Raw genomic sequence first — 16,511 nt, 5'->3', positions numbered from 1 at the left:
AACAACAACAAAAAAAATAGTAGTGATAACATTACTTATGTATGCTGTGATACTAATGTATAATTGTAAAATTATTATGATAAAGTAATGAAGGAAATGAAAATAAAAAGAAGTAGTATGTGAGATTTTGCTTCTCTGGACTTCCTAAATATTATTAAAATCCAGAACTCAAATCAAAGGTGTTTAATAACTCGGCTGAATTGTATAAAATTTTTACTATTGGAGATGGAGACATACCTTTTCTCTCACATAAAGAAACAAAGATCAGATGTTCTAAGTTACTGTTCTATTTATAAAGAGACACGAAGGCACCTCTTATAAAGTGTTTAACTGGGGGCTTGCTTACAGTTTAGAGAGTTAGACTGTGATCATCATAACAGGAAAATTCCTATTTTGGCTTAAATCAACCTAATGAAAATGGCTTTGTCCATTTCTGATTAAGGAGAGCTAGTCCCTCACTATTCGGTTAGCTATTTAAAACATCACAAATAAAATGGAGCCTCGTTCATTAATCATGCATTGATTAAAGCAATCCCTAAGCTAGATACCATTCAAGTAGTATCATACTCAGGATGTTTTCTATCTTCAATCCATTCTTCTGTTTGGCATTGACAACCCCAGTCGTTCAGTGCTCAAACCAGAAGTGTGGGACTCAATCCTAGACACTATTACACTTCATATCTAACCGATCTCCAAGTCTGATGACAGCATTTTCATAATTTGGCCATTTCCTATCAGTACTGTACTGCTGCGATCATGACCCGTATCATTTCTCACCTCGATTATATCAGCAGCTTCCTTCTGGTCTCCCTGCCTTTATTCTGGCCCTTCAGAACATACTACACAAATAAGTATAACTGTTTGCAGGAATGTCTTTTCCTCAGATTTGTGCAGGTTTTGGCACCATGTACTGTCATGATGGGACCAGAACTTAAAAGTTCTTCCTTGCTTTTAGGGCAACATCTGTTTTTGCTGACACTCATCCTTTCTTCTTTTGAACATTCTAGACTCATCCCTGGGTTCTACACCTCTGCTTTCTCTGTTTGAGAACTTTCATCAGAGATTTTGCTAAATCAAGTGGCTAAATTACTAAGTTGGCTTTATGGTATATAGTTCAGGGGGCCAGGCTTATGTGTGGTCTTCCATTTAACACACATACACATGCACTAAATTGATCATGTAATTTTCTTGGCTCTTTCAAAACTTCAGTCTTTATCCTCAATATTACTCATCAGTGTTTTTAGCTTCTCTTTCTGAATTTATATGCCATGTACCAGTCATTTTTACTGTTATAACAAAATCACTCCTTTGGAAATCTTTTACCCCTTGAATTCCAAGTCCACACCTGACTTTGTGAGGTCTTCTGTGATACCTTTCATTTCTAGCTGTAACAGTACACTTTCTGCAGCTCCCATATCCAGAATTTCATTTTCTCAGCATAGGCTTTTTATACATTATAGCCAAAATATGGTGGAGGTGCTTCTTACCATTGGATTTTGATGTCTTTTTACTTCATCTTTCTATATCTGTTACTGTAGTGTTTTATTTATATATCTGGTGGCAAGTCCACAATCTCCCTCTGTACCTTGTGATGCTGATAATGTTACCATAAAAAATTTAAGTATTACCAAGGACCCTAATATCAGTTAGTTACTGTTTATTGCTGTGATAAAACACCATGGGGAAAGCAACTTACGAGTGTTTATTTTGGGCTTACGATTCTAGGGGTTAAGGGTCAGTCACAGTGAAGAAGCATGGCAGCAGGCAGGCACAGTGGCTGGAGCAACAAGCTGAGAGTTTATATTTTAAACTTCAGCACAAACTTGAAATGGTACACATTTTTTAACTTTTAAAAACTGGTTCTCAATGACATACTTCCTTCAGCAAGGCCACACCTCCTAAGCCTTCCCCAAACAGTATCACCACTGGGGAGCCAAACATTCAAATGCCCCAGTGAAGCCATCACCCTCAGGTAACTTTCAATCCAAAATCAATATGATATCTTCCTAGCATTGCTTACCTGGCAGCATTCAGATCTGTAATAATTTAAGTGAAACTTTGAGTTTCTAAATCCAGCCATGATAGATATTTAAAGAATTTAATAACTAAATTAACAAGGCTATAAGAAAATGTCATCTAGCTTCTGTCACCTTGCTGACTTTTATTTCTCTCAACATGCCTTTAGAACAAATTTCTCTTTTCTTTAGACTCATTTTTAATGTTCTTTGAAGCTTTAGTTTTAGCCAACATTCCTGGCCTACATGAAGTCATGCCATTGGACTGAGCTAAGCTGGGTACTTCCAGCTTAGCTCAACCAGGCAGACATATTTATTTGTAAATGTGTAGCCCTCCATTGATTATTATATTTGAATCATGGCAGAATTTAAGGATGAATGAGGGAAAAAGGTTTCTTCCACCTTTCCTCCCGTCCTCCTTTTTTTTTTTTTCCCCTTAACACGAAGAACTCTGTTAGCCAGTAGGGAATTGTCTGCATTAGGGCCTCAGATTAGTCTTGCAATCAAGGGGCGGAAGTTATTTGCACATGCCCTCATGCCTGTGTAAAATTTCAGTCCTAGGACATATGAAGAGAACTTCTCTTCTCATTGGTTCTCTGTGGTGCCCAATCCCATTTTAGGTGTTGGATGTTCAGCCTGAGACAAATGCATGCATGGTTTTGGCATTACATATGACCTCTTTTGTTGGGACTTGCTAACTTTTTATTTCTTTGATTTTGTATCCTATTAGTCCCATTCCTGAAGTGGCATATTACAATCACTACACACTCCTCCCTCCAATTCCTGACACTTGTTTCCTGGAAATGGCCTTTGAGTCTTTAATAGGTAGCAGTGCCAGGATCTTCACTAGTTGTAGAATATCAGTCTTGAGGAAGGAATCAAGTTTCTAAGAGGCCTGCTATATTTCTTTCACAAATATCCGATCTTATTGGTTTAGGACTCAAAGCCCTTATCTTATAAATAATTTGGGGCTTTTTCTAATCCTGGGCATAGTCACATAGCAAATGATTTATAACTACAACTCTCAAAGTTCTGAGACAGGCAAGTGCCAGCCACCAGCTCTGGTAGAAGGTCCTCATGCTTCCTGCTTGTCTGTAACAGATGAACTTTGAGGACACCTCATAGTGAAAGTGGGCCAAAATAGTTCATTTCCTATACTGGAAATCCTGGCAAGTCTGGACATATGTCACATGACATTGGAAAAACCTCGGTCACCTCTTAAGATTCTGGGTCTAATTAGTAAAACAACTGAAGAACAGACAAAAATGGAAGCTTGAGGACAAAAAACTAGCTCAAACAGAACTGGGACCATTTACTGAACTTTCAAAGAAAAACTCCAGGGCAGCTAAACTGGATGTCTTGAAGCTGCATGGATGTGAAAGCAAGTCAGCACATGGTGGCAGGCAGCTACTATTGGGAGGGGAGCTTTAAGAGCAAGGTAGCCCAGACATTTGTTAAGAGAGTTTAAAAGCATACTTAGGCTCTGGCTACCACCTAAAAGAAAAAAGAAAGGAAAGAGAAGAAAGAAAGAAAGAAAGAAAGAAAGAAAGAAAGAAAGAAAGAAAGAAAGAAAGAAAGAAAGAAAGAAGAGAAAAGAGAATAGTTACGTCGTTCCACTCAGAAAGGCAAATAGACCCAGCAGACTATTCTTGTAGCTGGTTCTTAGGTACTGCACCAGAGAGTGGGAATGCTGGATAGGCAAAGTACATCCACCTCCTCGGCAACAGGTTATCCTCCATCCCTGCTGGGTTAAAGCTTTTCAGGTGTGGCCTGTTGGGGTAGGAGTATCCACAGCCATGTGAGTAAACCCTCGGCAATACTCATAAATCCAATAATCACTGGTTCCCTAGAGTGAATTTTGGTGATACTGTGCCTTGGTTTGATGTTGGTACATTGGCAGACACTAACAAAGTCAATCCCCTGCAACCCCCGCCATACATACACACCCTTTTTTGTTTGTTTTTAAGCAGGAATTTTCATTAAGAACAAACAAACCTTTCCTGGTGCTATTTATTGGCCTCGTGCAATAGGCTGTAACTGAAGTGTGAATATTATGACACCTACTCCTTGTAACAATCATCTGTAGAAGACAATATTCTAGTTTTTATAAGAAAACTGAGGCTGTTGCAAAATTTGTTGAGAGCATAGGGATAGAACTGAGGTTTGAGTTATGAGGGTTACCACTGTGTATGGGGACGTTTTGATCACTGCCACTAAGCATCAATTTCTGGCACTTGGTGCTGGGAGAAGGAAAATACATTGTATATTATCAAGGAGGACTGCAACCTCTCCCGTAAATACCTGTCTCAACGGGACAAAGGGTTCAGTATTTTTCTAAGTGATGACACGTGTACAATGTATGAATGGGTAGTTAATGTGTCTTACAAACTGTGATGGTATTAGGCCCATCTGAATAATTAGGGCAACTTCCATCACGTTTCTAATCCACCATTGGCTGTAGATTGACTGTGTGCCTTTAACAACATAGCATAGTAATTACTGAGTGCTAGTCTGAGGAATGTTTTTGTTGGTTTCTCTACAGAGCAAGCCACAGTCACAGGCCCTTGACGGCTCTTGAAGTTTTTGCAAAATCACTCAGTGTTAAAGCCTGGTGCAGGCGAGGCCTAAAATCTTGGATGGTTAGGAGTCTTAGACCGGACAATGATTTTGGTCTAATTTTGGGTTGAAGAGCTGAGGGGAGGGGTCGGAAGTACCCTCCAAGTGGAGCCTCACTGGGGAACTGCGCGGGATTACCGCAGTCTGCCCTTTAAAACAATGCACCTCTCACAGAGGGTAGACGCCGGGACAGCCGCAGACTCTGACGAGCTCCTGCTCTACCCCGCCGCCCTCCTTCCCAGGAGGTGCAGCAGGCCTGTGCTCCTGGCCGAGCTTCCGTTTCCGGCCCCGGGCTAACCCTCAGCGGAAACCTGGCTCCTGGGAGGAGAAGGGGCGGGCCCGCGGAGGCCGCGCAGGCGCACGGTGGCAGGCGCCATGGCGCCGCCGGGCTCCGTGAGTCGGTACCTGCTGCTGATGGCACAGGAGCACCTGGAGTTCCGCCTGCCGGTGAGCCGCCCTGGGACACCCGCACTCTGCACGCGCCGGCCTGGGGTGGGAGTGTGTGTGTGGGGTCTCTGTGTTCAGCCACGTGCGCTCGTCCTGCTTGGGGCGGGGGGAGGCCGCTGGCGGGACGGAGACGTCCCAAGTAGCCTTCCGCCGGGGCCGTGCTCTCTTTCAGTCCTCTGCCCGGGCGCCGGCGCCGCAGTGCGGCAGGTGAAGCTGACCGAGCCCCCCCAGGACTCTGCGTCCAACGGAGGACTGAGACATCCACGGGGGTCGCTCAGGGGAGTGTGGGAAGTGTCAGAATAGGCGGGTCAGACTTTGTGGAACGCGTGGGGGTGGTCCTTGATGAAGTTGGGGAAAAGCTTTTTATTTGCCCCAGAAGCATTTTGTAGGGCTCCGGTAATCTCGTGCACCTCACGCCGAGGTTGCGCGTACTGCTCTGCCCTCAAAGAGCTTATGCTTACTTAGGCTAAGGGCTAGCAGACAACGTAAGCATAATCATATCGTTGTGAAGTGCATGATGGGGTGCCCCGCTAAGTATGGGAGCCTTTAAGAAGGGAGTCTTACCCACTGAGGGATGGGTGATGTTGGCTTTCAAGGTGCCTTCCGTGATAGGATGACATGAACTGCAGTATCAGTTAGCTGGGCCAAGGAAATAAGTACATTAGAAGTATAAACTGTTTTCCGTTAATGGTTACCAGTATGTGACAGAGAGGGATAAGGAGAGAGAAGTAGGTTGATGGACCAGAGAAAGCAGACTTGACTATAGCTTGGGAAAGGAATTAAACAGTTTAGAAGTAAAGGGGCAGAATGAGATTGTCTTTAATAGAAAGCAAAAGAGAGGATGGAGTTGAGGAATAAGACCGGAGTTGAGATTGTTTAAGAATATTTTGGAATGTTAAATGACTAAGAAGCTAGTGTGAGCAATAAGAGGATAGGATAAAGTGTCAGTGTACAAGATGAGAACAAATCTAGACTTGTGACAAGTATTTATGATTGTTCAAGTTTCTTCAAGTTTAAGTTCAAAAAGTGAACCAGTGGGACTGAAGAGATGGCTCACTGGCTAAGAGAGCATTCACTGCTCTTCCAGAGGACCTGAATTTGATTCCCAGCACCCCTGTCAGGAAATTGCCTTACAATCATCTGTAACTCCAGTTCCAAGGGGACCCCACACTTCTGGCCTATGTGGATGCCAGGCCTCCCTTTTGTGAGTGTACATACAGGTATAAAAGAAAAGTGGTAGGCCAAGTACAGATGCTTGGAAGCATTGACATTAAAGGAGAACTGAAAGAGGAGACGTGAAATATGCCAGACATTCAGTTAACCCTAACCCTCAGCCTCAGCCTCAACCCAGCCCTAGCCCTAACCCTGACTCTGACCCTGACCCTAACTCTAACCCTAACCCTAAACCTAGCCCTGACCCTAACCCTAATTCTAACCCTAACCCTAACCCTAACCCTAACCCTAACCCTAACCCTGGCCCTGAATAGCCCTAGCCCTAACCCTGAGTGAAGGTTTAGCGAGCAGAGATGAGTAGTATTGAACACATATGCTTCATGGTGAAGATGAAGGTTACTCTCCAAGGAGATAAAAATGTGGAAAGGGAAATAAGACTTGTCTTAATTAGAACCTAAGAAGGGAGCATACAAGGTAGTTACCGGTAGGGATTGCGTTGGGAGTAGGCCTAAGGAGAGAACTGAACTTCAGTCACTGCCATCCTGGTTGCAATACTGATCTCTGTGCATACGGATATCTTGCCCCATTTGGTAGCTATGTGAAGGAATTCTCGGAGAGTCAAAGGGCATGGTAGTATTCCCATTTGAAAATCAAATTGTAATCTTACTCCCACATTTTATAATGTTCTATTCAAGTTTGTGTTATTTATGTTGTAAAAGAGCTTTTGGGCTATCTTCACAGATTTACTGAGAGTCTATATTAGTTTATAATCTATTTCCATGTCTGGATCGAAGTTACCCATCCCCTAACACTCTTAAAATATTTTTATATTTTGAAATTTTCATACAGTTTATTTTGGTCATATTTACCTCTAACTCTTAAAACTAATAAGCTTCTAGTACAAAAAACAATTTAATGCATAGCCAGAAGAGAACTGGAAGTAGCATTTGTTGGTGAGATCTCTCATCCTTTGTGATTTGGAATGGGAAACTTGGTGATACTTTACCTTCTGATGGCTATGGGCTTGGTGAAGAGACCTGGAAGGGAGGAAAGGAGAGTATCGGCCACCAGCTTACTTCTCAGTTACTTCCTCCATACGTCCAGTGTGTAGGAGTAGAATTTACCTGCTATATCTTAAAGAAACAATTTGTCATTGTGACAAAGCAAACTATTTGCACAATCATCCCATGTTTATCAGTGCAGAGAGATTGCTTGAAGAATGTATGTACACTCTAATCGAATTTCTTTTTTGCATGAACTACATTTAAAATACTGGGGGCAGGTATGGTGGCACACTCCTATAATCCTGGCATTTGGGAAGTGGAGGCGGGCAAATCAGTATGTCAAGCCAGCCTTGCTTATACAACAGTCTGTCTCAAAAATAAACACAAAAAATTAAAAGACTCACTTTTTTTTAATTAATTACACTTTATTCATTTTGTATCCCCCCATAAGCCCCTCCCTCCTCCGCTCCCGATCCCACCCTCCCTCCCCTTTCTGCATGCATGCCACTCCCCAAGTCCACTGATAGGGGAGGTTCTCCTCTTCTTTCTGATCTTAGTCTATCAGTTCTCATCAAAAGTGGCTGCATTGTCCTCTACTGTGGCCTGGTAAGGCTGCTCCCCCCTCAGGGGGAAGTGATCAAAAAGCAGGCCAATCAGATTATGTCAGAGGCAGTCCCTCTTCCCATTACTATGTAAACCACTTGGACACTGAACTGCCATGGGCTACACCTGTGCAGGGGTTCCAGGTCATCTCCACGAATAGTCCTTGGTTGGAGTATGATTTTCTGGGAAGTTCCCTGTGTTCAAATTATCTTGTTCTGTTGCTCTCCTTGTGGAGTTCCTGTCTCCTCCAGCTCTTACTATTTCCCACTTCTTACATAAAATTCCATTCACTCTGCCCATCAGTTGGCCATCAGGCTCAGCATCTGCTTTGACAGTCTATACTGCAGAAGCTTTCAGAGGCCCTCTGTGGCAGGTTTCAAGGTTGTTTCCTGTTTTCTTCTGGCTTTCAGAGGCCCTCTGTAGCAGGTTTGTAGATTGTTTCCTGTTTTCTTCTTCTTCTGATATCCATCCTCTTTGCCTTTCAGGATGGGGATTGAGCGTTTTAGTTAGGGTCCTCTCTTGCTTAGTTTCTTTAGATGCACAGATTTCAGTGGGTTTGTCCTATGTTGTATGTCTATATGAGTGAGTATATACCGTGTGTGTCTTTTTGCTTCTGGGACAACTCACTCAGGATGATCCTTTCCAGGTCCCACAATTTACCTGCAAATTTCATGATTTCCTTATTTTTCATTGCTCAGTAATACTCTATTGTATAGATGTACCACAATTTCTGCATCCATTCTTCAGTTGAGGGGCATCTGGGTTGTTTCTAGCTTCTGGCTATTACAAATAAAGCTGCTACAAACATGGTTGAGCAAATGTCCTTTTTGTGTACTTGCGCCTCTTTTGGGTGTTATGCCTAGGAGTGGTATGGCTGGATCTTGAGGAAGCACTATTCCTAGTTGTCTGAGAAAGCGCCAGATTGATTTCCAGAGTGGTTGTACCAGTTTACATTCCCACCAGCAGTGGAGAAGGGTTCCCCTTTCTCCACAACCTCTCCAGCATGTGTTGTCCCTTGAGTTTTTGATCTTGGCCATTCTGATGGGTGTAAGGTGAAATCTCAGGGTTGTTTTGATTTGCATTTCCCTAATGGCTAATGAGGTTGAGCATTTCTTTAAGTGCTTCTCTGCCATTCGATATTCCTCTACAGAGAATTCTCTCTTTAGCTCTGTTCCCCATGTTTTAAGTGGATTACTTGGTTTGTTGCTTTTCAGCTTGTTTAGTTCTTTATATATATTGGATATGAGTCCTCTGTCAGATAAAGGGTTGGTGATGATTCTTTCCCAATCTGTAGGCAGTCGCTTTGTTTTGATGATGGTGTCCTTTGCTTTACAGAAGCTTTTCAATTTCATGAGGTCCCATTTATTGATTGTTGCTCTTAGAGCCTGTGCTGTTGGTGTTCTGTTCAGGAAGTTTTCTCCTGTACCAATGAGTTCTAGGGTATTCCCCACTTTTTTTCTAGCCGATTTAATGTGTCTGGTTTTATGTTGAGGTCTTTGATCCACTTGGACTTCAGTTTTGTGCAGGGTGATAAGTATGGATCTATTTTCATTTTTCTACATGTAGACATCCAGTTGGACCAGCACCATTTGTTGAAGATGCTATCTTTTTTCCATTGTATGGTTTTGGCATCTTTGTCAAAAATCAGGTGTCCGTAAGTGTGTGGGTTTATTTCTGGGTCTTCTGTTCGATTTCATTGATCCACCATTCTGTTGCTATGCCAGTACTATGCAGTTTTTATAACTGTTGCTCTATAGTACAGCTTGAGATCAGGGATGGAGATACTTCCAGAAGATCTTTTATTGTAGAGGATTGTTTTAGCAATTCTCGGTTTCTTGTTATTCCATACGAAGTTGAGAATTTTTCTTTCCAGGTCTGTAAAGAATTGTGTTGGCAATTTGATCGGAATTGCATTAAATCTGTAGATTGCTTTTGGTAAGATGGCCATTTTTACTATGTTAATCCTGCCAAGCCATGAGCATGGGAGATCTTTCCATCTTCTCATATCTTCCTCTAATTCTTTCTTCAGAGACTTGAAATTTTTTTCATACAAGTCTTTGACTTGCTTGGTTAGGGTTACACCAAGGTACTTTATGTCATTTGTGGCTATTGTGAAGGGTGTTGTTTCTCTAATTTCTTTCTCAGCCCTTTTGTCTTTTGTATACAGGAGTGCTACTGATTTTTTTTTTTGAGTTAATTTTGTATCCGGCCACTTTGCTGAAGGTGTTTATCAGCTGTAGGAGTTCCCTGGTAGAGTTTTTGGGGTAGAGTTTTAGTATGATATATACTATCATATCATCTGCAAATAGTGATAATTTGACTTCTTCCTTTCCCATCTGTATCACCTTGATCTCCTTCGACTGTCTTATTGCTCCAGCAAGGACTTCCAGCACTATGTTGAAGAGATATGGCGAGAGTGGGCAGCCTTGTCTTGTCCCTGATTTCAGTGGGATTGCTTTAAGTTTCTCTCCGTTCAGTTTGATGTTGGCTATAGGCTTGCTGTATATAGCCTTTACTATGCTTAGATATGTGCCTTGTATCCCTGATCTCTCCAGTACTTTAAACATGAATGGATGTTGGATTTTGTCAAATGCTTTTTCAGCATCTAGGGAGATTATCATGTGGTTTTTTTCTTTCAGTTTGTTAATATGGTGGATCACATTGATGGATTTCCGTATATTGAACCACCCCTACATACCTGGGATGAAGCCTACTTGGTCATAGTGGATAATATCTTTGATGTGTTCTTGGATCCTGTTTGCAAGTATTTTGTTAAGTATTTTTGCATCAATGTTCATAAGGGAGATTGGCCTGAAATTCTCTTTCTTTGTTGAGTCTTTGTGAGGTTTAGGTACCAAGGTGATTGTGGCTTCATAGAATGAGTTTGGTAATGTTCCTTCTGTTTCTATTTTGTGGAATAGTTTGAAGAGAATTGGAGTTAGCTCTTCTTTGAAGGTCTGGTAGAATTCTGCACTGAAGCCATCTGGTCCTGGGCTTTTTTTGGATGGGAGACTTTTGATGACTGCTTCTATTTCTTTGGGGGATATAGGACTATTTAGTTGATTTACCTGGTCCTGATTCAGCTTTGGTGAGTCAAATCGATCAAGAAAATTGTCCATTTCATTTAGATTTTCAAATTTTGTGGCATATAGACTTTTGAAGTAAGTCCTAATGATTGTTTGGATTTCCCCAGTGTCTGTAGTTATGTTCCCCTTTTCATTTCTGATTTTGTTGATTCGGGTGGTGTCTCTGTGCCTTTTAGTTAGCTTGGCTAAGGGTTTGTCGATCTTGTTGATTTTCTCAAAGAACCAGCTCTTGGTTTCATTGATTCTTTGTATTGTTTTATTTGTTTCTAATTGATTGATTTCAGCCCTGAGTTTGATTATTTCCAGCCGTCTACTCCTTTTTGGTGTGTCTGCTTCTTCTTTTTCTAGGGTTTTTAAGTGGGCCATTAAGTTGCTTGAATGAGCTGTCTCGAATTTCTTCTTGAAGGCACTTAGTGCTATGAACTTTCCTCTTAGCACTGCTTTCATTGTGTCCCACAAGTTAGGGTATGTTGTGTCTTCATTTTCATTGAGTTCTAGAAAGGCTTTAATTTCTTTCTTTATTTCTTCCCTGACCCAGCTGTCATTTAGTAACAAGTTGTTCAGTTTCCATGTGTGTGTAGGCTTTTTGCTATTTCTGTTGTTGTTGAAGTCCAGCTTTATTCCATGGTGATCAGACAGGATACAAGGGATTATTTCAGTCTTCTTGTATCTGTTGAGGCTTGCTTTGTGACCAACTATATGGTCTATTTTGGACAAGGTTCCATGAGGTGCTGAGAAGAAGGTAAATTCTTTTGTGTTTGGGTGTAAAGTTCTGTAGATGTCTGTGAGGGCCATTTGATTCATGACCTCTGTCAGAGATATTGTTTCTTTGTTTAATTTCTGTTTTGTTGACCTGTCCTTTGTTGAGAGTGGAGTGTTGAAGTCTCCCACTATTAATGTGTGGGGATCTATATGTGGTTTAAATTTTATCAGTGTTTCTTTTACAAATGTGGGTGCTCTTGTATTTGGGGCATAGATGTTCAGGATTGTGATGTCTTCCTGATGGAATCCCTTGATGGGTATGAAGTGTCCTTCCTCATCTCTTTTTATTAATTTTGGTTGAAAGTCTATTTTATCAGATATTAGAATGGCTACTCCTGCTTGTTTCTTGGGTCCGTTTGCTTGGAAAGTCGTCTTCCAACCTTTTACCCTCAGGTAATGTCTATCTTTGTGTCTTAGGTGTGTTTCTTGTATGCAACAGATTGCTGGGTTTTGTTTTGTATCCATTCTGTTAATCTGTGTCTTTTTACTAGAGAGTTGAGTCCATTGATGTTGAGAGAGATTAATGACCAGTGGCTGTTAGATCCTTTGATTTTGATGTTGGCTGTGTTCATAAGGTTGTGTGCTTGGTTGCTTTTTGTTTTGCTGTAGTAAGGTTAATTACTTCCTGTGTTTGCTTGACAGAAGCTAATTTTCTTGGGTTGTATTTTCCCTTCCAGTATCTTCTGTAATGCTGGATTTGTGTGTAGGTATTGTTGAAATTTGTTTTTGTCATTGAATATCTTGTTTTCTCCGTCTATGAGGACTGAGAGTTTTGCAGGGTATAGTAGCCTGGGTTGACATCTGTGTTCTCTTAGGGTCTGCATGATATCTGTCCAGGCCCTTCTGGCTTTCATAGTTTCTGTTGAAAAGTCAGGTGTGATTCTAATGGGTTTGCCGTTATATGTTACTTGGCTTTTTTCCCTTGCAGCTTTTAGTATTTTTTTCTTTGTTCTGTATACTTACTGTTTTGATTATTATGTGGCGGGAGGATTTTCTTTTCTGGTCAAATTTGTTGGGTGTTCTGTAGGCCTCATGTATCCTTATTGGCTTCTCCTTTAACTTGGGGAAATTTTCTTCAATGATTTTATTGAAAATATTTTCTGGGCCTTGGAGAAGGGAGTCTTCTTTTTCCTCTATTCCTATTATTCTTAGGTTTTGTCTTTTCATATTGTCTTGGATTTCTTGGACGGTCTGTGTCAGGAATTTTTTGGATTTAACATTTTCTTTGACAGATACATCGATTTCTTCCATTGTATCTTCTACATCTGAGATTCTTACTTCCATTTCTTGTATTCTGTTGGTTATGCTTACCTCTGTAGTTCCTGTTTTCTTCCCTAAATTCTTCCTCTCCATTATTTCCTCCATTTGTGTTTTCTTTAATTTTTCTAGTTCTATCTTCAGGTCTTGAGTTGTTTTGTTTACTTCCTTCACCTGTCTGCTTGTATTTTCCTCTTTTTCTTTTAGTTCCTTCAACTCTGTCTCTTTGATTTCTTTCGGTGATTTAATTATTTCTTCTCTGAAGGCCACAAGCTGTTTGGCTGCATCTTCCCGTATTTCTTCATGGATGGCCCTAATCTGCTTGTCTTTATCTTCCTCCATTTCTTTACGGATAGCCATGATTTGTTTGGTTTTATCTTCCTCTAATTCTTTACGTATTTTATCTGTTTCCTCTATTATTCTCTTCATCAACCTAGATGTAAGGTCATCTTCTTGATTTTCTATTATGCTGCATTGTTCAGGGCTGTTCGCCCCTGGATGGCTGGGTTCTGGAGATGCCATATTGCTGTCTTTTGTTGGTTGAGCCTAAAAGACTCACTTTTGTTAGTCCTTTCTAGTTTTATTACTATTATGGAAGGTTAACCATGTACTTATACGTACTGAACTCACAGTTATGCTCCCTAGCAAATTCAAACATCTTCAAATCATATTTAATAGTTGATTTTATTTTTATTAATTGATTGTTTTATTTACTAATCTGGGGCATCTGTAAAAAAAATTTTTTTTTTTTTTTTTTACCTCCCCAAATCAGCACAGGACAGTTTCTGATCCTTTTGCAGCTCATGTATAAAATTTCTCAGAAATTGCTTAATCATGGTTAGGATCATTAACATCTTAGCTCCCTGCATTGCAGTTGCCTCAAGTAGATATCAGCCTACACTTTTATTTCTGTTATTAGACCTGTGTTTCTTAGCAGACTTGAGTTTAAGTGTTTAAACGCACACTAATGACTCTTCTTGTTGGCATGACACTAGCTGACAGAAAAAACGAAAAGAAACAACGCTTTATTTTGACTCGGGACTCCAGAAAGCACAGTTAGAGGTGTAGTGGTGTGGTGTAGTCTGAGGCAGAATTAGGAGGAAGCTGCATGCTCACTTGACATACACCAAGATGGGGGAGCAGTTTGCAATAATGTGGGAATAATCCTCAAAGCCAGCCTTGGTGATGGGCGTATCCAGGCCCTACCCACTAAATGCTTCACAGCCTTCAAAGTAGCACTGCAAGCTAAACATTGAGATGAAAAGCATGACCCCTTGGGGGGCATTTCTGACTCAAGCCATAACAAATTCTGTTTTCTCTATTTTTTTCAATACAGGAAATAAAGTCTTTACTATCTCTGTTTGGAGGCCAGTTCATTAACAGTCAGGAAACTTATGGAAAGGTAAGGTGATTTTTTTTTTTTCCCCTCTAAGGGAATAGGACGTAGGTTATTTTGGAGCTCGTTTTGAATGAGCATGGCTGGGGAACATAAATTTAGGTCAACCCAAATTCCATGTTCCAGTGTGGCACTTTCAAAGTTTTACAGAACAAAGGAAGTTATAAATCAAGGTAATGCTGAAATAAGTTGGTCAGGACATTAGAGAGGCAGTCACAGCAAATTGGAGGAAGCTTCTCTGTAGGCCTAAGATGCTATCTGATGACATTCTTAACTTTTCCACTGTTGGAAGCTAGTAGTCTGTTAAGTGAGCAGATTTCTAAGGGTTTTTACCTTTTAGTCACAACATGTTAGTTTTGACACAGAGGCAGCAGGGGCCAAAGGTAGCCCAAGGTACTGCAGTTCTAATCATTTGGGTCTCTGCAGACACAGCTTCTTTCTGGAATTCCCATTCATTCTGGCCCTTCACATTTTGCGCATGTGGGGGCCATATATAAGGTCCTTTGTGGCTAGGCAGGCTCATTCCTGTCTGTTAAAGGTGAGGCTGAGTAGTGGGCAGAGCAGTAGTCTTCAGGAGAGAGGATTAAGACAATTACGAAAAAAACTTGTAGATTATATCAAAACTATAAATCATTGTGGTCTGGGTCTGTAGTGTTTTCTTTTGCTCTTTCTGTATTTATGTGTGATATATAATAGGGTTCCTATATCTAAAATTAAGTTTGGCCTAATGGACAGAAGGTAACAGATGAAGGAAGATGGAAGATGTACTTAAAATACCTAACATGTACATATTTTCAAATAGATTGACTCTTTCCCTCTGTATTTACCATTATCTGTGCTCAATGAACTGTCTTATAGCTATTTCTGTGGTTAGAGATGGTACTTTGGAAGGACTCACTGTAATAATGTACCCCTTTTTAATTAGTAAAATACAAATGTTTTTATTTAATTAAAATCTCTGCTAATTGTACTGTAGGACATTTTAGATAGTAATGAAATCAAAACCAGCAGTATTTGTTGTTATTAGAGATTGGGATCTTTTGTATAATTGGAATAAGAAGAGTTAACCTAAATCTTTTAGTATTTCTAGGTAGAGTAAATAGAGTTAAAGTTTAATTTAATTACTAGATATTTATCCAAATTATGCTGAATTATGGGAATGTGTGTATGTATATATATACACACACACCTACGCAATGGAAGCACTTGAATCTTTTAAATACTACCTTTAAATAAGGTAGGAGGTTACTGTTTATTACCTTAAATAGTCACAACAAAAAGATATGATCAAGTGAAAGGACATGATATCTTCATAAAAACCAGTATTTGCATTTTATTATCAGAATGATTTTAATTTTGATAAGGGATCTAGCATTTTTACTTGGGAAATAGGAGTATCTCCTGTTGAATTCTTAATCAAAGCATAGTGGACCTTGTAGCCTGTTAGCAGTAATTTCCATGCTAATTTTTTTTTTCTTCCAGTCTCCATTTTGGATTCTGAGCATTCCCTCTGAAGATATTGCAAGAAACTTAATGAAGCGGACCGTGTGCGCCAAGTAAGAGAAACTCATAATGCTTTGGGCGTGCGCATACAGGGTCTTACAATCATTCTGCTCTGGTTTTCGCTGTGGAAGTTGGTTGAGGCCAACAGGATGGTACAGGGGAATCAGCTTAGAAGTTACATGGCTTTCCCGTTGGGTGGTGATAAGGGGGCAGAGAGAGCTACCTTCTGGAGCTGAGGTAACAAACGCATCCATGCTGAGCAGGAGGCTAGTGTGCGATGACACATTCTTACATAGAATGAATGCCACACTTAGTGTCACCAAGTTTTACGAAATCTAATTTCTTATTCTTGATTTTTAGTTGAATGATCGGGTTATAAATGGTCAGATTAGTAGGGTGGCAAAATGTGGGAACCGACATGAAATATGTTTGTTAGAGAAATGAGTTCTGACAAGTATATCTTTGAATATATTGTTCGTTGTTTGTTCTTTATAGATTTTTATCATTAGCCCCCTCTTTCCCTTTTCTTTAATTTTTTAATCTACACTTAGTCACTTTTTTCTCTGAATATAATGGCAGATTACTGAAAATGTCTTTTCCTTGGATATTGTTTTTAATAATGGAATTAAAATAAGAAAAAAATTCTTAT

At 40.3% G+C, this 16,511-nt stretch overlaps 1 protein-coding gene across 1 annotated transcript in view; it reads left to right on the top strand.

Annotated features, from left to right (window-relative positions):
- The first annotated feature begins 4,983 nt into the window (after positions 1–4,983).
- Positions 4,984–16,511, top strand: part of Trmt11 (tRNA methyltransferase 11 homolog) — a 49,848-nt gene continuing 38,320 nt past the window's right edge. Inside the window, exons 1-3 of the mRNA XM_055599466.1 lie at positions 4,984–5,078; positions 14,300–14,365; positions 15,842–15,915. Coding sequence (XP_055455441.1) covers positions 5,007–5,078; positions 14,300–14,365; positions 15,842–15,915 — 212 coding nt within the window. The 5' untranslated portion in view covers positions 4,984–5,006. The remainder of the gene's footprint in view (positions 5,079–14,299; positions 14,366–15,841; positions 15,916–16,511) is intronic.

This window comes from Psammomys obesus, unplaced genomic scaffold, assembly GCF_907164565.1.
Source record: "Psammomys obesus unplaced genomic scaffold, mPsaObe1.curated_primary_1811, whole genome shotgun sequence".
In the NCBI taxonomy this organism is placed as follows: domain Eukaryota; kingdom Metazoa; phylum Chordata; class Mammalia; order Rodentia; family Muridae; genus Psammomys; species Psammomys obesus.
This window is presented reverse-complemented; position numbering and strand designations above follow the sequence as displayed.